Source organism: Saccopteryx bilineata, chromosome 6 (assembly GCF_036850765.1).
Source record: "Saccopteryx bilineata isolate mSacBil1 chromosome 6, mSacBil1_pri_phased_curated, whole genome shotgun sequence".
Lineage (NCBI taxonomy): Eukaryota > Metazoa > Chordata > Mammalia > Chiroptera > Emballonuridae > Saccopteryx > Saccopteryx bilineata.
Window position 1 is genome coordinate 210,930,884 of NC_089495.1, and position 19,589 is coordinate 210,950,472.

General features: G+C 61.1%; 2 protein-coding genes across 12 annotated transcripts; one reads left to right on the forward strand and one right to left on the reverse strand.

The window, feature by feature from the left end:
* Positions 1-4,112: 4,112 nt before the first annotated feature.
* TCEA2 (transcription elongation factor A2) lies at positions 4,113-11,442 on the forward strand. Its single transcript, XM_066234731.1, has 10 exons — positions 4,113-4,340; positions 6,873-6,935; positions 7,238-7,343; positions 8,480-8,567; positions 9,344-9,474; positions 9,603-9,659; positions 10,020-10,174; positions 10,258-10,404; positions 10,977-11,048; positions 11,248-11,442. The coding sequence occupies exons 1-10, from the start codon at positions 4,269-4,271 to the stop codon at positions 11,254-11,256; spliced, it is 900 nt and encodes a 299-aa protein (XP_066090828.1). The 5' UTR covers positions 4,113-4,268; the 3' UTR covers positions 11,257-11,442.
* A 649-nt stretch (positions 11,443-12,091) lies between these two features.
* RGS19 (regulator of G protein signaling 19) lies at positions 12,092-17,783 on the reverse strand. Of its 11 annotated transcripts, XM_066236712.1 has the most exons (7): positions 17,107-17,757; positions 16,022-16,122; positions 15,032-15,110; positions 14,514-14,610; positions 14,212-14,330; positions 13,127-13,201; positions 12,092-13,050 (listed from the first exon to the last, which is right to left on the reverse strand). In XM_066236712.1, exons 4-7 carry the CDS (start codon positions 14,541-14,543, stop codon positions 12,624-12,626), a joined length of 651 nt encoding a protein of 216 aa, XP_066092809.1. In that variant the 5' UTR covers positions 14,544-14,610; positions 15,032-15,110; positions 16,022-16,122; positions 17,107-17,757; the 3' UTR covers positions 12,092-12,623. The 11 variants fall into 11 exon arrangements, with proteins under 11 accessions (XP_066092809.1, XP_066092806.1, XP_066092816.1 ...); XM_066236709.1 differs by lacking the exon at positions 16,022-16,122; XM_066236719.1 differs by lacking the exon at positions 16,022-16,122 and having other exon boundaries at positions 14,434-14,610.
* Between the last annotated feature and the right edge of the window lie 1,806 nt (positions 17,784-19,589).

Consider the following 19,589-nt stretch of genomic DNA (forward strand, 5'->3'; position numbering starts at 1 on the left):
CAGGTAAGGTTCACAAGGTGTCAAGGGCGAACAAGGTTCTGGGGGTCATAAACTCATAAGGGGCCCAAGGACAGAGACTTCTTAGGTAGGAAGTAGGGTGTTTTGGGGTTGGCCAGTGCTATTTCAGCTCGAGCTGAAGGTTGAGACTCACCTACAGCCTCCAAGGGTGAGGGCCTCTCTCCAGGACTAACCAGTCACAACTCTGGCTGCTTCAGGGTGGTGACCAAACCGACTGGACCTCCCTAAGGGGAGGGTGGATGCCTGACCAGCAAGCCGGTTTTTAGCTCACTTCCGCCACCTAGAGGCCAGTGCTCACAATGCTGTGTCACACAGGCCTCAGAGCAGGGTCACCCCACCTAGATAGATTCTGGGCTCCCACGCACCTTGCATGGGACCACACCCTGCCCCCTGTGGTGGTGGCTTCCATGTAGGACTGCCCTGAGTCACGGTATAGAGCTCCCATCACAGAGGAAGGGCTGTGGCCTCCAAGTCCCCAGCTGGGAAGCTATCTGCCTCCTACCGTCCTGCCTACTTCCTCCTCCCCATCACTTGCCCTGCCCTGGACCAGGCTCCATAGACGCCCTACTTCAGCCCCAAAGGCTGGGTACTCCTTCTGCAGGGGTCCCCCACCTCCTGGCCACTGTCCTCAAGGAGCCATCGTGTCTCGGTCTCCTTGGTTTGGAGCATCACTGGGCCTCAGTTGAGATGCACTGAGACGTCAGACTTCTACGAGCTGTCTCTGTGCCTCCCCCAAAACCCCTGGGCCCCCCGGAGGTAGAGACCACCTGGAGAAGGAGGAGAGCCAAGGTGGGTAGGCAGATTGGGATTTCTCTCCGGCGGGGCAGGGGCACAGCTCCTCTCCTCGGCGTCCTTTAGTGTACAAACTGAACTTCACAGGGTTCAAAGGAAACCAGTTACACTGAAACAGTTGTCAAAGTCCTTTCTAAAACGTGTGGCATAGAAACCTAAGTGCTTTGTCATCACTGCAGTTCCCGGCAGGCCAGCCAGCTGAATTTTCTCATTTATGCGTGGTCAAGGCACACCCTGCTGTGAGATGCGGTTCACTACTCCCTCCGTAACCCAGGCAGGGTCAGGGAGAGTCCTCGGGCTGGTTCTCCAGGGTATCTGCAGGCCCGTGTGATGATCTGTCCCATAGAAGATCAGATGGGGATGGGCTTTGAGGGTGGCTTCTCGGCCATAGCCTGCTCCAGGACACTGTGCTGACGGGGCCCAGACTCTGCCTCATTAAGGCCTGGGCCAAAGTTGGGCATCTGGCACAAATCCTTCTTTTTTTTTTTTTTTTTAAAAGGTTTTCTTTTTTTTTTTTTTTTTTTTTAGAGGCAGAGATAGACAGGGACAGACAGACAGGAACAGAGAGAGATGAGAAGCATCAATCATCAGTTTCTCGTTGCGCCTTGCGACTTCTTAGTTCATTGATTGCTTTCTCATATGTGCCTTGACCACGGGCCTTCAGCAGACCGAGTAACCCCCAGCTGGAGCCAGCGACCTTGGGTCCAAGCTGGCGAGCTCTTTGCTCAAGCCAGATGAGCCCGCGCGCGACCTCTGGGGTCTCGAACCTGGGTACTTCCGCATCCCAGTCCGACGCTCTATCCCCTGGTCAGGCTGGCACAAATCCTTCTTGACAGCCCAGGTGAGGCTTGGGAGAAGCCTGTCCTGATCCTCTCTTTTTTCTTTTTATTTCTTTGTGGCAGAGACAGAGAGAGTGAAAGAGAGGGACAGATAGGGACAGTCAGGAAGGGAGAGAGATGAGAAACATCAATTCTTTGTTCTGGCTCCTTAGTTGTTCATTGATTGCTTTCACATATGTGCCTTGACGGGGGAGGGGGGGCTACAGCAGACCGAGTGACCCCTTGCTCGAGCCAGTGACCTTGGGTTCAAGCTGGTGAACTTTGCTCAAACCAGATGAGCCGCGCTCAAGCTGGCAACCTCGGGGTCTTGAACCTGGGTCCTTCGCATCCCAGTCCGACGCTCTATCCACTGCGCCACCGCCTGGTCAGGCCTGATCCTCTTTTATTTATTTACTTATTTTTTTTCTGATCCTCTCTTTTTTTTTTGACTCTACTCTTACCTGAAGCCATTTGGGGGTCTCTTGGACACACATCTTCTTGCTGCAGAGGGTAAAGACTGAGGACCACTCCACCCTGACCATGTGGGTTTCCCTCCCTCCCCTGTGCTCCGACCTTTGTTGGATCCCCAGTTGTGGTGCTTGAAGTGGTGCCAGCACAAGGGTGTGTTCCCTCCCAGCAATCCTTGAACCCACTTAACCCTGCCTGGCTGGGCAGCCTCATGGACACATCCCTGGGGACCACGAGGAGCCAGTTTTGAAGTCCTTGCAGCTTGGTCTCTGGGATTGAATTTTGTGGGGTTCCTGCTAGTTTTACAGGATCCTGACCAGCTCCTTGTCCTGGACAGTTGTCATCTGTTGAGAGGGGTTGAAGGGTGTGTGGCCCCAGCATTCCTAGTGTCCCTGGTGTGGCTGGACCCTCAGAGGCTGCACACACTTAACCCTGCCTGGCTGGGCAGCCTCATGGACACATCCCTGGGGACCACGAGGAGCCAGTTTTGAAGTCCTTGCAGCCTGATCTCTGGGGATGAATTTTGTGGGGTTCCTGCTAGTTTTACAGGATCCTGACCAGCTCCTTGTCCTGGACAGCTGTCATCTGTTGAGAGGGGTTGAAGGGTGTGTGGCCCCAGCATCCCTGGTGTCCCTGGTGTGGCTGGACCCTCAGAGGCTGCACACACTTTCTGGCCAGGAGATTTTAGCCTTGAGGACTTGCTTGGTTGGGCTGGGCTCAGAGCTATGCACAGGCTCACAGTGAGGGGCAGAATCAGAGCTGGTTTGTAAACTGGGGGTGCTGTGTTCATCTGTTATAGGCCCTCTGTCCTGGAAAACCTTTGCTTCCTGTAAGGAATTTCATGCTGTTTCCTTAAAATTACTAAGGAATGTCATAACCCATGTTTCACTTTGGTTTCTGGGAAGCTCAGTCATTTATATCTAAGTAATGCCACTGAAAGGCATGGCCAGCTCAGGTCACCTGGACATCCCATCGGCCACCTGGCCTCACAGTTACTTGGCTTGAATTCCAGGGGCTGTGGATCCCACAACATTCTAGACCTCAGTCCCATGGCTCCTACCCTACCCCAGAATTGTGGTCTCCTCCAGCAAACCACCCTGCATCTCATCACTGAGGAGGCGGTGGACATCTAGTGGAGATGCTGACCCTACCGCTCTCCTCTTTCTCAACCCTTGCTGGGCCAGGCCATCTCTTCAACTCTGTGGTCCGGCCCATCCCAGGGACCTCCAGCAGCAAGTGTGATGACAACCTAATTGCTCATGCCCTGCCCCGTGCCCCGTTCTCAGTGCACGATGTGAATCAGCTCACATCATCCTGACAGCAACCCTCTGAGGTAGACACTATCAACATCTCATTTCACAGACGGGGAGACTGAGGCACAAGTGGTCAATGACTTATTTGAGGTGACAGTCCGGGATTCGCTCCCGGTAGCTGACTGCGGAGGCCAAGTCCCTGGGCCGCTCGCTAACCCCAGCCCTGGGGTTCTTCCAGACTCCGCATCTGGCTGCTGCTCCCTCCCACCTCCAGTCTGCTGGAACAGGCCAGAATCCGGGGCAGAGCTCTAGGGCAAGGGAGTCGCGGTCCTGCTGCCCAGAGACAACGTGTGTGTGTGGGGGGGGGGGGGGGGGGTAGGGAGGGCGTGGAGGACGGGGAGGGCTCACAGGGGTGAAGAGACGGCATAGACTCTAAGGCCCCTTTGCCGGCCTCGCGTAGTGAGCCTCACGGCCGCTCCAGGGCGGAGGATCGGGAGGGACGCCTCGGGGTCCATGCCGCAGCAGGGACGCTAGTCCCACGCGACTCCGCAGCGCCCTCCGCCGGCTAACCGGGCCGCGCGGGGGCTTGTGGGACTGATAGTCCGTCGGCTCTGTAGACCTCTGGGGACGGCTCGCGTCAGGACTACAATTCCCAAGAAACTGTGCGCAACCGCGTGCCTCCTGGGAGTTGTGGTCCAGAATAGGTAGAGTTTGCGCGAGGAGGGCGGACAAGGGAACTACTTGTACCAGGGTGCAGCGCGGGGGGCGCGGGGGCCGAGGGTTTGAACGAGGGGTCTCCCTCCCGCGGTAGGGCTGCGTCGGCTGCGGTGGGTGCGGGAGGCGGCGACCGCCGGGCAGGCGTCCGAGCCGGGAGGCTGAGGCTGGCGCGGCGGGCGCTGGGGGCGCTGCCCCTGAGGCAATGATGGGCAAGGAGGAGGAGATTGCGCGCATCGCCCGGAGGCTGGACAAGATGGTGACCAAGAAGAGCGCGGTGAGGGGCGCGGGCCGCCAGGTCCCCGGGACCCCCGCCCCGCCGAGCCCGCTGAACCCCGTCAGGGCTGGGGAGACCACCGAGGGGCAGGACGAAACCCCGCCGGTGGCCGAGACCCCTGTCCCGGGCCAGCCCATCACCCCGCAGCCACCGCTCTGGACTCAGACCCCCGACCGCAGGCCTGGCCCCGCCCCTCCCCTGTCCCTAACACCGGACCCGGGGGCCCAGCCGGCCGGCGCGGGCGCCCGCCCCCCGCCCTCCGGGCCCGCGACGCCCCGGCCCGGACATCCTCGCAGCGCCCCGGCCCCGGCCCCATGCTCGGCCTGCACGAGGTTGGAGTGTGTGCCCGGCCGCTTCCCCCTGGAATCCCTGCAGGGCCTGGGCCTGCGGCCCTCACCGTCCCCGCCCCTGCGCCGGCCACGGGCCTTTCCTTCTCTGCCCCGCAAGAACGAGGTGTCCCTAATAAACGCTTTCCCTTCTTTAGCCAGGACTCGGCCAGCAGCACCTGGGGAGTGGGCGAACAATAGAGACCCCTCGGGAAAGGGCCCCGGGAGGTCCGGCCGCTTGGGCTGCGGGTGCCTGGGCCTGTTGTCCTCCCGCGGCTCTGAGCCTCTGCGGGAGACTGCGCCACGGTCTCGGAGAGGGGCCTGGAGATGGGGTTCCGGTTGCCCCCCTCGGCCTTTAAGCTTGCGGGCCTTGGCAGCCTGCGCGCCCTCACGCAGAAGCATCCTCGGTGGGAGGAGAGGGGCCCAGGCCGGCTTCCCGAGAGTCTCGTAAACACCCACCCACTCCCTCCTCTCGGAACTGAGGTGTCGGGGTCAGGCAGAGTGGGGGCCCCAGGCTTGCCATCCCTGCAGTCCCCCCCGAGAGCTATGTGCCTATCCCCGTGGTTTGGGTTGGTTGGTTTGGTTGGGCAGGGTTGAGTCTGGGTCCCTTTTGACCCAGGTTTGGCAGAGGTGCTGGCTACCACTTATTTGTTCACCAGCAAGGAGCACCCCCCCCCCCCATTGTGTTCAGTCTCCTGGGAGGCAGTGAGCAGCACTGAGCAGGGGTGTGGGAACAGCCTGGAGCCTCTTCCAGAGACGATCAGAGAAAGAAGCTTCTTTTCCCTCCCCTGTGAAGGAGATAAATAATAAACATCCCCCAGATGGGAATAGAGATGGGTCCTGGAATCCAATGGAGGGACAGGTGGGGCCAGGCAGAATGGGGGGGAGGGGTATGCAGGTGGAAGCCCTGCTGGAGCCCCCGGGGAGAGTGAGGAGGAGAGCAGCTGTTGCTGGCAAACTTTTGAATGGGGGAGGTGGCTGTGGTAGGGGCGATGTGTAGTGGGGAGGGAGAGCTAGCAGAGGCTGCGGGTGATTCTGCTGCCTGTGAGGCCCCTTAGGGAAGTTGGGGGCCATGCCGGGAAGCCAGGAATTCTGTTTACTCTCTGATCTGGAGCTCCAGAAAGCTGGCACTGCGAAGCCTGAGATTCTGTCTCCAGGAGGCTCATCAGTGAATGGCATTGTGCCCTTGGCTCTGGTGACCATCTGTCCCCTCTGAGGAGGCCACCCTAGGACTGTAGCCCGAGCAAAGATGCCACGCAGATTGGTGGAGGAGGGCAGGACAAGCCCTCCCACAACCTGGGTTGCAGGACATCTGAGGATCTTACAGCTTGGGGTGGCTGAGTGGGGTCATTTCTGCCTCTTTGTGTCGTGGGAGAGACACACAGATGAAAACATTAGTGCATTAAAAAGTGCGGCATCTGTAGAGGGAAGAAAAGCAAGGAGAAGGGGGTGCTGCATGAGGTGTGGTTGCTGAGAAGGTGTCCTTCGAACGAGACTCTGGAGAGAGGGAGGGAGGGAGGCCACAAATCTGTGGACATCCTGGGAGGGACATGCCCCTGGCTGCGGAGCAGCAGGTGTGAAGGTTCTGGGCCAGCAGCTTGGCACACTTCGGGGACACTGAGGAACTGTGCCTCACTGTGTGCGGGCTTTGAGGAAACAGATGTGAGGTGGCGGGGGAGTGAGGCAGAGAAAGGGGACCAGGAGTCTGTGCAGTAGTCCAGGCACGGGGTAATAAGTGAGTCCTGGAGATACTGCTAGGGAGTGTGGGGGTGGGCTGTGGGATTTGCTAATGCTGGGTGTGAGTTTGGTGAAGGCACCCCGAGGGTTTGGCTTCAGCAAGGGACACCCCCTGGTCCTGGGTCAGCCCCTCTCAGATGGTGGGTGGGCCACTTTGGGAGGAGGCTGCCCAATCTCCCTGGGCAATGGACATGGTACCACACAGGGGAGTGTGCACCCCTGAGGCTAACCCTTCACCTGGCTGCGGCCCTCCAGGGTGTTTCCCGTCATCCATCCTGGTTTGGTCAGTGGCCAGTGCCCGTGAGAAATCACGTGACCCACAGTGCTGAGGTTGAGTGTTCTCCCTGGGCATCTGACTCCAGGTGGATCTCCAAACTGTCACTGCCTTGTAGTCCCCATGCTCGAGGGTTGGAGGTGGGCTTGTCCATGAGATCTCAAGGTTGTTCATGGAGGTCCCCCCTTCTCCTAGGAGGGAGCCATGGACCTGCTGCGGGAGCTGAAGGCCATGCCGGTCACTCTGCACCTGCTCCAGGTAGGGCCCCGTGCGTTCCCTGCCCGGGACAGCTCCTGGGCCCGTGCCCTGCCCTTGGTTAGCACAACTAACTTCCCTGAGGAGACTGTTTGCCTTTTTCTGTGGTTTTGAGATGGGGAGGGGCATGCAGGGGTGTTCCACCTGGACCTGGGCACAGAAGCCCCCAGGTCCCAAATGGGGCAGTCGCCCTCAGGAAGAGGTCCTCCCTTCTCTTGCTGACCCCTAGCCCTTGCCCCATGGGAGCGTCCAAGGGTCTGAGGAGGGTCTGACTGGTGGCCCCAGCCCAGACACTTGCCTTGCAGTCCACCCGGGTTGGCATGTCTGTCAACGCCCTACGGAAGCAGAGCTCCGACGAGGAGGTCATTGCGCTGGCCAAGTCGCTCATCAAGTCCTGGAAGAAGCTGCTGGGTGCGCGTCAGGCAGCACAGGCTGAGCTCTGGGGCAAAGGGCACCTCGCTGGTGCTGGCCGTGCTGTCCCTGAGTCATGGCCACCTGGGAATGGGGGGATGACAGACTAGTCCTGGAAGCTGGGCTCAGGGCTGAGAGGGGCAGGGGTTCTGTAGAGCTGGGAGAGGGAAGAGTTGAGCGTGGGTGGGTGCAGGGCCCAGGAAACCACACAGGAGAAAGGGATCAGGGAGAAGGGGCAGGGAGGAGGAGGGAGAGGGGGGCATTCCCACTTGGAGGGAAAGGGGAAGCCTTTTTCAGGGGACGGCAGGGCGGTTGGGGGTTGCAGAAGCTTATACCTGGGGGCTCCCTCAAGTCCTGCCTGCCCACAGGGCCATGTGTTGGACAAAGGGTGTCTATTGTGGTGGGTTGGATGCTTCTCATCTGGTGGGAAGGTCCCCAGTGCAGGCTGGGGTCACAGGAGCCTTGTGGGGGGCATGCTCAGTGGACGGCGGCTCATTGTAATATCTGTGGTCCAGTTGGGGAATGGTCATGTCCTGCCTGCCTGCAATGACTGGCCTTTGTTCAAGTTCAAATGCTTCACATGTAGAAACCGTCACTGAGGGGCAGTGTGTGTGTGTGTGTGTGTTCAGGGGTCACTCTGAGGGGTAGTGTGTGTGTGTGTGTGCAGCGGTCACTCTGAGGGTAGTGTGTGTGTGTGTGTGTGTGCAGGGGTCACTCTGAGGGGTAGTGTGTGTGTGTGTGTGTTCAGCGGTCACTCTGAGGGGTAGTGTGTGTGTGTGTGTGTGTGTGCAGGGGTCACTCTGAGGGGTAGTGTGTGTGTGTGTGTGTGTGTGTGTTCAGGGGTCACTCTGGGTGGAAGGCAGTACCCTTTGGCAGGATGGCCAGCAGGGAGGACCCCATAAAGGCCCACAGGTAGCCTGCTTGAGTAGGCGGCATCTGTAGGAAGGGGGTGTGGGGGCTTGTCCTCCTGAGTCTGCTGGGCAGGAGAGGGCCTCCGCCGGTTGAGGCAGGAAGGCTCAGCACTGGGACCTGGCTGGGGGGCCAGTTAGGGGTGGGGAGCTGGTTGAGGCTGTGCCTTGGTGGTGATCTGCTCCCCTCTCTGGCCTGGTGCTGTTTCCCTTTCTGGACACCTGCAGATGCTTCAGACGCCAAAGCCAGGGAGCGGAGGAGGAGCGCGCCTCTGCCCACATCCTCAAAGGAGGGCTCCGAGGCCAAGGATCCCAGGTAGCACACCTGGAAGGCAGGTGCACACATCCGCCACCTGGGACCTGGCTGCTCAGCATGAAGGTGCTGGTTTCTGCACCCTGTGCAGGCTGAGGCCACATGAACACGGTCCTGGTTGTCCTCTTGGGTAGACCTCCCTTCCAGAGCTCTCTGGACACGGTCTTCGGGCCTTCACCGTCTGAGGAGCAGGGCTGTCTGGGCTGCAGAGAGCTGCTGCAGCCCTGGGGGCCGTGGGAGCCCCTGTTCCTGCCCTTGCTCCAGGCCTGTCCTTGGTCTGGTTCTCAGTGACCAGCTTGAGTTGCACACCCTTGAACTGGCGTTTCTCACTGCTGGTCTCTTCCCTCCATCATGGGGCATGAGACACAGGGACATGAGGACAGGGCTGGTGGATGTAGCCAGGATGGCAGGCAGCCCAGGGCGGGGCACCGATACTGGTGGGCAGACCTGGTCTTGAACGACTCCCAGCACCACCCACCTCTCCCTGACCTGACAGCTGGTGTTGGTTGGTGTGACCCCATTATCTGGGTCTCCCTGACGGTGATGCTATCCCTACTGTGCCCCCAACGGAAGGTGGGGTGCCGCACCCAGCTGGCCTTACTGCCTTTGGCTAGGTGGGCTGACCCTAGGGGCATGCTGGCTTGGACCGCAGATAGGCGGGTTGCAGGCTGTTCTCAGGGTGGAGCAGATGGGACTTAGGGGAGATTGGTTGTGATGTTGGCTTTTTGGGGACTGGTGTCTCCTGAGTGCACAGGACTTGAGTGGGTCTGTCTCTCCAGCTGCAAGAGGCCGGAGCTGCCCAGGATGCTGTCGACCCCAAGGATGACCACGTTTCCTCCGGTGCCAGTCACCTGTGACGCTGTGCGGAACAAATGCCGTGAGATGCTGACTGCTGCCCTGCAGATGGACGGTGAGTGCTCAGGGGATGGCCCAGTCCCTAGCCCACTGTGCGTCCCCCCCGCCCCCCCCCCCGTGCTGGGCGGGCTGAGAGTGGTGGGTGGAGCCAGGAGGGCGGCTCCACCCACCACTCTCTTACAGACGACCCCATGGCCATCAGTGCAGACTGCGAGCGCCTGTCGGCCCAGATTGAGGAATATATCCTTTGTGCAGGGCCTGAGGGTTAGGGTTGCAGAGGGAGACACGCCCACCAGGACCAGCTCCCCCTGGTGGCCGCTGCCCTGGTGACTGCCAGGCTGTTGGGTGGTAGGGTGGGCCTGGGTTCCCAGGACCTCAAGCCTGCAGCTGGGACTCAGCTAGGCCTGGGGCCAGGGTGGACTGCCCCGCAGCCCCCAGCTCACTGCCAGGCCTGGGTGGACAGACTGACCCCGAGGTGCTGGGTTCCTTCTCCCAGCCCCACCGCCACCCAGCAGACCCCAAGGGGAGGCCCTCCCTGGCTCGGTAGTGTGGGTGGAGGGCTGCGACCTCGGCCTCCGATGGGTCCTTAAATGCCTGCACGCATCTTCCGGGACGTGGGGAACACGGACATGAAGTACAAGAACCGCGTGAGGAGCCGCATCTCCAACCTCAAGGACGCCAAGAACCCCGACCTGCGGCGGAACGTGCTGTGCGGCACCATCACGCCGCAGCAGATCGCGGTGATGACGTCGGAGGTGACCCCCCATCCCCTCGCTTCGGGAGGGGCGGGGCTGCCCTGCGGAGCTGCGGCAAGGAGGCTAAGCGCCCCTTCCTCCAGGAGATGGCCAGTGACGAGCTGAAGGAGATCCGCAAGGCCATGACCAAGGAGGCCATCCGCGAGCACCAGATGGCCCGCACGGGCGGCACGCAGACAGACCTGTTCACCTGCGGCAAGTGCAGGAAGAAGAACTGCACCTACACGCAGGTGTGCGGCTGCCACCCTCTCTGGGCCCCAGCGTCCTCAGAACTGACGGGGGGGGGGGGGGTCCACACTCAAGCCTGGAAACGTGGTGTGAGTGCGAGGGGTGGGGCCTGAGGCAGGGAGTGACAGTCACCCGTGGGACCTCCCTCTTTGCCCAGGACCCCTGGTCCCTAGAAAGCAGTGTCTTGGGGCCTGAGGGGGGCACTTGCTGTGGGCACTGAAGTTGGACCTGGCCCAACCCAGCATGGAGGGGCCCTGAGGACTGTTGCTACTGGTGGGAGGGGTTGTGCTGGGCTGTCTGGCAGTGGCTACAGGGCTACATCCAGACCCATGGAGGTGGCGCTTTTGTGGACCCCAGGAAATGTCAGGGCCTTGGTAAGAGGAGAAGGTCTGGGTCTCTGGATGGTTGGGATCTCTGGGGCATCCTCAGCACAGGTCACCCACAGGGGCCCCAGAGCTGGAGCCAGCATGGGTGGCTTCTCCGGTTGAGACTCCGGGGAAGATCTGCTGCCTGGGACCCCTGCTCCAGTTGAGTCCCCGGGGCTGGGGGTCCCCTCACCATGGCCCTCCCACAGGTGCAGACCCGCAGCTCAGATGAGCCCATGACCACATTTGTTGTCTGCAACGAGTGTGGGAACCGCTGGAAGGTAGGTGGTGAGCCTAGGGCCCCTGCCCCCTTCTCTGGGAGTGGGGGTCTCCATGGTATTAATTGGCAGTCCCGCCCAGCCAGCCTTCTGAGAGCTCTGGATTGGGTAGTGGAGACCCCCCCCCCCCCCCCCCCCGCCTCCTGCCCGGCGGGGTCAGCAATGCCGAGTGGCTGGATGCTTGTCCTCCCCTCCCTTGCAGTTCTGCTGAGCCCTTGTGCAGACAGGCCTGCAGTGTGGCCAGTACTGGCCATCACCCCTCTCGCACGTCGACAGACACAGCTTCTCTGGAGACCTGCCCTGTGCCCTGGCCACCCCCAGAAGGCCGCACGCCCTGCCTCCCTATCTGCAACGCACCTTTCTCCCCCTCCCCAAATTAAATGTTTCTTTTTTGCCACCATGCTGTCCTGGGCTTTTGGTCCTGGTGGGCCACAGCACACAGGCTTGGGCTGTGAACTGGTCCTCCCACTACTCCTGGGGACAACCCTCCTTCCTGGGGTCAGGTGATACTTGGGTGTGACCCTGGTGGAGTAGCACTGGAGGAGTTGGGTGGGAGGGGTCTCCCTCCCTAGGCACCACTGCTCAGGCTCAGGGCTAAGCCTGGCTTCCAAGGGTTTGCTCTTAGAGGCATAAGGGTGGGGCTGGACTCTAGACCAGTTCCCAGGTCGAATTGCTTTGCATCCTGGAAACTCAGGGATCGGGGTGGCCAGCACCTGCCTGAGACAGTGGAGGTAACAGTGCCTGGCTCCCAGGTACCCTTGGGGGGGGTCACCCCCATGTGTCCTGCCCCAGTAGGCCAGCCTCCAAGGGTGACCTTAGATGCACTCTAGTAACGTGCCCACCCAAGGCCTGAGTAGCACTTCTGGCTGCATCACCAGCTTGGTGAGGTGCTGTGGTGGCCACACCTCATGGCACCCTCACCTGTGCAAGGCCCCCCGTTGAGGGGAGAGGGTAGGGCAGAGCTCATGGGACAGGTCCCCTCAGAGCCTGGCTGCTCCTCTGCCTTGGTCTGAGATGTGGAAAGAGAGACTTGCTTTAAAAATATCTTCAGTAATAGGCATCCTATTTTGGGGAAAGGAGAAATGGAGATAAATACGAAAACCTCTCTTTTTCTGATAAAACACAGCGAGGACATGTTTCCAGGCTGAAAGTTAATGAATAAGGGAGAAACTGGGTCCTGTCGCTTTGAGCTTGGTGAAGGTTCTGGGTCTGATTCTGGGGTGCAGACAGCTCGAGCTGGAGGGTCTCACCAAGTCACCAAATGAGACAGTACAGAGGTCCTATTCTCTGAAGGCATTTCCTGAGTCCCCCAGCTGCCTGGGAAGGGGTCTGGAGAGGCTGTGTGTCTAAGATGCCCCCGGAGGGTCCTCTCAGCAGGCAGGAGCCCTTCGCCAGCAGCTCACCGGCCTGTCAGCAGGACCTCGGGGCACTGGGTCCCCGGGGTGGGGAAGGCTCCTAGTCTGCCCTGCAACTGGAGCTCCTGCCTGGGCTGGTCCCCATGGCCTGGGTCTGGTGAGCCCTACACCAGCTTCCACACACAGGATGGATGACTGGAGTCTCTGCCCACGGCAGGGCTGCCTAGGCCTCGTGGGAGGCCTGGGAGCCGCCCTGGAGCAGCAGAGCGCGGTAGGCGGGGGAGCCGAGGAAGCGGGGGTAGGAGTCCCGGTGCATGAGCGTGTAGATCTGCAGCTGGGCGTCGTCGAACGTGTGCGCCGACGGCTCCTGCATCCTCTTGTTGATGCCTTCCCGCACGCGGGAGTCCAGGCTCACCTCCTTGGGGGACAGGATGGACACATAGTCCTCGTAGATGAGCCGCGCCTTCTCGTCCACCACGTGCTGGTTGGCCTCTGCCTTGAGCTCCTCACAAGCCAGCCAGAAGAGCATGTTCTCCTCGCTGTACTCCGTGCGCAGGAACGCCCGGAACGCACTGCGGCCTGCGGGGCTGTGCATCAGCTTGTCGAAGGACTGCGCCCAGCTCTGCACCTCCTCGGGGCTCGGTGTGCTGCTGGGACACCAGCCACCAGGTCAGACACGCGCTGCTCTCCCCAGACCCCAGCCCAGACACACAGCCCCCGACTCACCAGGCTTCGCAGCTGGGCAGCGGCTGGAGCTTGCTCTCCCCTGAGGCCCGCCATGCTTGCCGCCGCCCTTCACTCCTGATGGCAGACACAGGCCCGTGTCTGAACGTGTGAACCTACTTTGGGTAGCACCCCGAGATCTGCTCCTTCTCTCGTCCCAGCCCCAGGGCCCAAGCCACCAGCCGCGTCTGATCCAGGATCTCGACTGTCTTCTCACCTTGGGTGCCTTCAGGGGCTCCTGGTGCACCCCCTGCCTGACCTCGCCCCCATTTCTCCTAGAGGCCCCACTGATGGCATGGGGAAGCCCCTGGCTGAGGAGGCTGACTCTTTTGAGGGGCCCGTCTTCCCTCCTCTGGCTCGTGGCACCATGTCAGGGCTAGCTACCACCCCATACCTGCAAGTAAACATCTCTTCAGGGCAACTGAGATGGCTAATACCCCTCACACCAAAGTGTCCACAAACAACTCAGCACCTAGTGCCTCCTGCCTGACCCCACCCCCTCTCTAGCCCTCCAAAGCCAAACTCTTAACGTTCTCCCCCAGGCCACCTCCTATCTCAGGTTTGGGCTCAGGCCTTGGCTGCTCACAGGTCATCTGGTCACTTTTGGTTCCCCACAGCGCTGTCCCCTCAATAGTTAAAGGCTGGAAGCCTGAGTAGGACCAGGCCCCTGAAAGGCACAAAAACTCAGCTTCCCCAGGTGCCTAGAAAACACTGGGACCTGGAGGACCCATGCCCGCTCCAGCACGCTGCTGTGGAGGCTTGCTCCCATTGTCCTGGGGCCAGGTCTTGGCTCAGCACCCCTCCATCTTGCTGGTTATAGGGTCCACAGGGCCAGCAGGGGCTGGCTGTCAACCGTGTCAGTAAGCACGTGCTGAGTAAAGGGATGGAGAGGCACACACATCACGCACATACGGGCCTAGGTGTTGGCCACCAGCCACCAGAGCCCGAACACTGTTGACGTCCAGGACAAGTGCTGTGGGTGGCAGGGGCATCCTGCCTGTGGGTGACACCTCAGAAGCCACCCAAGGGTCAGGGAGCAGGAGCCCGGGCCCAGGTCTGATCAGCCCACCCCTCCCCTCCCCACATACCAGGAACAGCTGCAACAGCAACACCAGCACAAGCAGCAGGGGTTGCGGCTGGGGGCAGCCGGGGGGGCCGCATGACTGGACATGGAGGGGGGCTGGTCTGCCTCCTCGGGCCCTGTGTGCTGGGGGAAGATGGGGGGCTGCCTCAGCCACCAGCCTGAACCTGGGCCCACCCACTTCTCCCCACGGGCTGCCTGCTGGTGGCCCTGGTCCCAAGGGTGGTACCCTTCTGGCCTCCCAGGTGCTGGAGGGCCCCTCAATTCTTTGTTGCCCCTAGTCCAGAGGCAGGGGTGGAGGTGGCACACCTGCGTCTCTGCCTCATGCGCGGTGGGCATGGGTGGGTGGAGGTGGTCGCCCGCGTTCCGTGGTGTCAGCTAGGGACCCTCACCACAACCTGGGGGTCTGAGAAGAGAGGTCGAGGTTCTCAGAAGACCTGAGACCCCAGCCCCTGTATATCCCCCCCAAGAAGGAGGAGTTGAGAGTGCCTCCCTCCTTCCCGGAGCCCCTGCAGGGCTTGCTCCCAGGCCTGCACCCCAACCCCAGCCTACAGCAGCAAAGGGGCATGGTCGTGAGGAGGGTCCCCGATAGGAAATCCACAGGAGGCTCCGAGACAACCCCATCTGCTTAGTCCCTGGGAAGCCGGAAGCCTAGGTTCCTCTTTCTTGGTTTCCGGCTCCTGGCCCCTCCCAAGGGGGCTGGGGCCCCAAGAGTCTGGGGCTATCAGGTTGGAGCATAGGGGTGGTGGTCAGACATTCAGAACCCCCACCCCAGCTCCCTCCATCCTGGGTTTTCTGCGGGGGAAGTGGGGAGGGTTGCTTCCTACCAGGAATCCAGATCTGCCTGTGGGCCCCGAACATTTGGATCTGTTCACTGGGACTTCAGTCAGGGGCAGCAAATTACGCCTGAAGCATGGAGGGTTTGAGTGGGAAAGGAATCAGGACTTCCTGAGCGTGTGGGAACTGGTGCTGCAGACAAGGAGGGCCACGAGCCTCCCGGGGACCCACTACCCCTCGGCCTTCGGTCCACGGTTGCCCCTACTCCCAGCTGACCACTTACCGCCCAGGTCTCCTGGCCTGCCTTCCCCCTGCCCCCACGAGGCTGCGGAAACCGCTGCCTCACCACAGGGCGGACATACCACACCAGTTGGGGGAAGCGGGCGGCAGTGGGTGGGGGAGTCGTGCTCCAGGGTGGGAGCTGCAGGGTGCCCAGGGGAGGCAAAGGGTGGGAACTTCTCAGCGTCTCTGCTGGAGGCGCATGGGGACGCATGGGGACGCTGACTGGGTGCTGGCTGGGCATCTCTGTGCGTGTTCCCTCCCCCCAAGGCCAACCACAGATCCCAGAATCCAAGGGGCTACAACGGACAGCCAATCAGCTCCCTGGAGGCACTTTTGAACTCCTCCCCACCACTGCCACTGGCTGTGCCCACTTCAGCCCAGGTGACGGCCTCACAGGGTCTGGGGACCCCCTGCACATCTGCCATGCAGACCTTCCTGAACCCCCCCCCCCCATCTGTCTTAGCAGGAAGGAAGCTCACAACTTGGTTGCACATTACTTTCTCATCGCTTAGCTGGGGCCTTGTAATTCTTTTTGGTTCATATCTCTGTAGTCAGGAGGGGAGGGTGGATGTCCCCGGGACAGCCCCCTTATAGTTCCCAGGCTCTAGCCAGGTCCTGGGCCAGGACCCTGGGTGAGCTGTGCTCTGTGCACACTAAGGGCACCGTGCCTCCAGGGATTGGGCACACAGAAGCCCCCACCCTGACCCAAATCTGAAGGCACGGTGCAGGGTCCCCTGGGGCATTAGCCCCTTACCCACTTGAGATCAGTGGGGTAGCCCCTCAAACTTGGTCCCACAGTCTCCTAGCAAGCCGATGGGGAAGCAGCAGCCTCACAGCCTTTCCTTCAGGGGTCAAGTTTCTAGGGAAAGGAAGGGGTGTGGCAACCTCTGAGGTCTAGCAGCTGTACCCCAGACTGCTGTGACTTCCCCAGGCAGAACCGCTCTTCCTCCTCTGCACCCCCACCCACTGTGAGTGGGGGCAGGGACCCAGTCCTGTTCCCCTACCCCCTGAAGACTATTACCCCCCACCCCCTGACCCCTGGACTGCCATCTCCAACTCAGCTCTGAATTGAAAGGGACCCGTCTGAGGGTATGGCTGCTAGGGTCCAAGTTTGTGGCAGAAGGAGGACCACTCACTGCTGTTCAGGTTGCAGTCCCTGGACCTGGTCACCTACCCCTGAACCTGACTCCCTGGCTTTTCAGGCTGGCTGGCAACACCTGTGCCCCAGGAGACCTGCTCTCTCTCCTGGATGGGTATAGGGTTTGAACTGGGGTTCCTGCCTCTCACCCCAGCATTCGGAGGACGCCTCCCCCTTCCTGATCCCCTCCAAGCTTTGCACCCCTGCCTCCCGCCCCCCCACCCCAGGCTGGGACTAAAGAAGCTGGACAGGCAGCAAGTCTAGCCTCTGGGGACAGAGGCTCCCTTGGGAGCAGCTGCTGCTCTGCTCCACAGAAGGAAAAAGAACGTCCCCAAGCCCGCCCAGTCCAAAAAAAGAATGAGAAAATGTGACAATCCCAGACAAAAATGCCATAACCTTTGGGAGGGGGCGGTTGACAGAGGGGCTCCATTCCCTCCTGATTCTACTCAGTACCTTTCCTCTTTGCTCCCTCACACTAGGCTGGTGGGGTAGCCCCAGACTAGCTCCTCCAAGGCAAGCCAATTTTCCTAATCCTGGTGACCCTTACCCCCAGCCCACCTTCGAGGCGGAGAGACTCACTTCTCTCTCCTTCTTTCTTTTGTTAGCATCTGCCCTGGAGCCTGCCTCCTTCTGCAGGGACCCCTGCCTCCAGTCTCTGACGCTCCCATCCCTACCTCATTGAACTTGCCATGGCGCCCCACTCACCAGCGACCCAAAGGCGAGGTGGGGGCAGAAGGGGCCAGGTTGGGTCTGGGCCCCACCCTGGCTGCCGAAGGGGCGTGCACTGCAGCAGCAGGGACTCAAGTCAGACTGCCGGAGGTTCTGCCGTGGCGTTCAGGAGAGAGGCCGGCGCCAGGGCCCGATCGGCTGGGGCGGGGGGCGCGGCGCCTCCCCTGCGACTTGCAGAGCTGAGAGGCTGCCAGATTCAACGGAGCGGGGGCGGACAGGGTGTCCTGCTTCGGCCCCTCCCCACCAGGCTGAGGGGGGCGGGAGACGCGGAAACCTGGGTTCTTCCGGCCCCCCCCTTTAAGCAATCACTTCCCTAGGCTGAGTTGCAGAAAACGGGAACCGATTGCAGCGCCCCCTCCCCCACGCGAAGTGGGGGCGGGCTCCAGTCCCGCAGCGGCCCAGGGTCCACGTGGACCCCGCGGCGGCAGTCCTTGGGGTGTGGATCCCGGAGCCTGCTTCCAGGATACCGCTCCGTGCGGCACCCGGGCCGGGAGGGGCAGGGCCACGGTCCTCAGCGCCGCGCACGCACTCACCGGCCGCGTTCTCGAGCTGCCCGCGCCGCAGCGCCTCGGGGCCCGCGCGCCGAGGTCCGGCCGGAGCGACGCGGACGGGGCGCAGGGTGGTGTGCGCAGGCGCCTGGGCTGCACTTCCCCAAAGCGCGGGGCAGGGACTTCCTTGCTCTGGGAGGCGCCCGGCGCGCCCCGCCCCGCCCCGCCCCGCGCTTGGCAGTCTCTGCGCCCCACCCGCCCCTTCCCCACCGCCCCGCCCGGTGCAGCCCGGCGCCTCGGTCCCCACCGTCGCGTAGACTAGTCTGTGGAGGTGAGGTGCTACTGGAGCCTCTAGCCCCAGGGCGACCTGAGCTAGCTCTGTAGTAGCTGGGGGTGTGGCCGTACCCCCGACTCAGCTCAGCCGGGCCATTCCGGCTTTGCCATTCATGGGGGTGGCCATGTGACGCTGGTCCAATGTGGGGCACAAGAGCCCTAGAGACTCCGGCGTCCCCACAGGCTCCTTGCCCCGCTTGAATGAGAAGAGGCCGCTGGAAAAGACTCCCCCTTGATTGCGCTGTCCCGCCTCTCCCAGATTGGGTGTGCCCTCACCTGTAAAGTGGAGTTAGCCCTGAGCTGTCTCTGTGCTGTAAGGGGCTTACCAAGGAGGAGACAGGGGTCCTGGACTGCGGTGCGGTAGATGCTGGGGCTATGTATGTGTTCTTGCATCTGGAATCACCAGAGGTCCCCTGATGGTGCTCTGGAAAGGGCCTACAGGGTGTCTGTATTCTCCTAATCTCAGACCAGGTATAGCTGCTGGTCCCCTCCACCCCACCAACCCCGTGCAGGCACTCAGCCTGGTCCGCTAGCTCCTCGTGCCAGGTCCTGCTCACAAAACGACTTCCAATTGCACAAGCCGGCCTAAGTGAGTGCATGTTTCCAGAACTCTGCAAGATATGAAGGGAAGTGGAGATTTTACAGGCTCTCTTCATTCAGCAAATATCTGGATGTCTCCTGTGTGCCAGGCAGTGGGACATAGCAGTGTGCAAGACAGACCAGCCCTGGAGCAGACAAGAAACAGACTACAAACTGGTGAGAGGTGAAGAGAGCAGGGAGAGCCTAGGAGGGAGCCTAGGGGGCCGCGGGGACAGGGCCTGGGAGGGCAGAGGCCTTGCTGGAGGAAGGTGCAGGGCAAGGAAGAGAGGTGACTGGTCCCTGGAGCCTGGGGTACCCCTTGATGCTATGGGCCTGGGGGACCTGGCTGCCATGTTGACAGGCTGGCCAGGACAGAGCAGAGGCTGGAAGCCTGTCCAGACAGGAGGCAGCTGCTTTTTCTTTAGCTGAGATAAGTCTTCAAAGATAAGCCCTACAAAGACAAAGCCAGTACCTGGTCAAGGTTGCATAGCTAGGCCAATTCCTTGGTGTGGTATCTCCACCCACCTCCTAAGGAATGTGTGGGGCAGGTGGCTGTGGGTGGGGGTCTGCACACTTCTGCCCCACCCTGGCCACTCCCCCACATCCATTGTCCTCTTGGACCTGTTCTCCATTCCCTTTGCCTTGGCCCTTCTAAGTTTCCTACACCTTCTCTAGGGCTAGTTTCTGTGGAGTGTCTCCATATTCCACTGGAGGAACCCATGTGGGCTGGGTGGAAACCGACTCAAGGCAATGCTGCAGGTCATTGTGGAGGTGGGATTTGAACCCCAGACCTGTCCAGAGCATGAGCTTGCAACTCTGGGAACCAACCTGATCTTGCACAGCCACTAATACATTGAGTCTTGACTCACATGCTTCTCTAGCTCATAGCAACAGCCACCTCCAGGCCCTGCCACGTTACCTCAGGCATTTTCCTTGGCCTCCTCTGCAGACCTAGGGTCTCCTCCCTGCCAGGGGATCAAAGCGCACCATGAGTGCCAACATAACACCTGGTGTACATCTGTTAGGCAACCTTTTTGCTGGCCTTTTCCGGGCTGTCTG

Bases quoted from the DNA above. Each gene is read 5' to 3' on its own strand.
- TCEA2 (XM_066234731.1), top strand. From the start codon at position 4,269: ATGATGGGCAAGGAGGAGGAGATTGCGCGCATCGCCCGGAGGCTGGAC. The intron at 6,936-7,237 runs GTAGGGCCCCGT...CTTGCCTTGCAG, and splicing joins TCACTCTGCACCTGCTCCAG to TCCACCCGGGTTGGCATGTC. The intron at 7,344-8,479 runs GTGCGCGTCAGG...GGACACCTGCAG, and splicing joins GTCCTGGAAGAAGCTGCTGG to ATGCTTCAGACGCCAAAGCC.
- RGS19 (XM_066236717.1), bottom strand. From the start codon at position 14,543: ATGCCCACCGCGCATGAGGCAGAGACGCAG. The intron at 13,202-14,211 runs GTATGTGGGGAG...GTCTGCCATCAG, and splicing joins TGCTGTTGCAGCTGTTCCTG to GAGTGAAGGGCGGCGGCAAG. The intron at 13,051-13,126 runs GTGAGTCGGGGG...CTGGTGTCCCAG, and splicing joins CTGCCCAGCTGCGAAGCCTG to CAGCACACCGAGCCCCGAGG.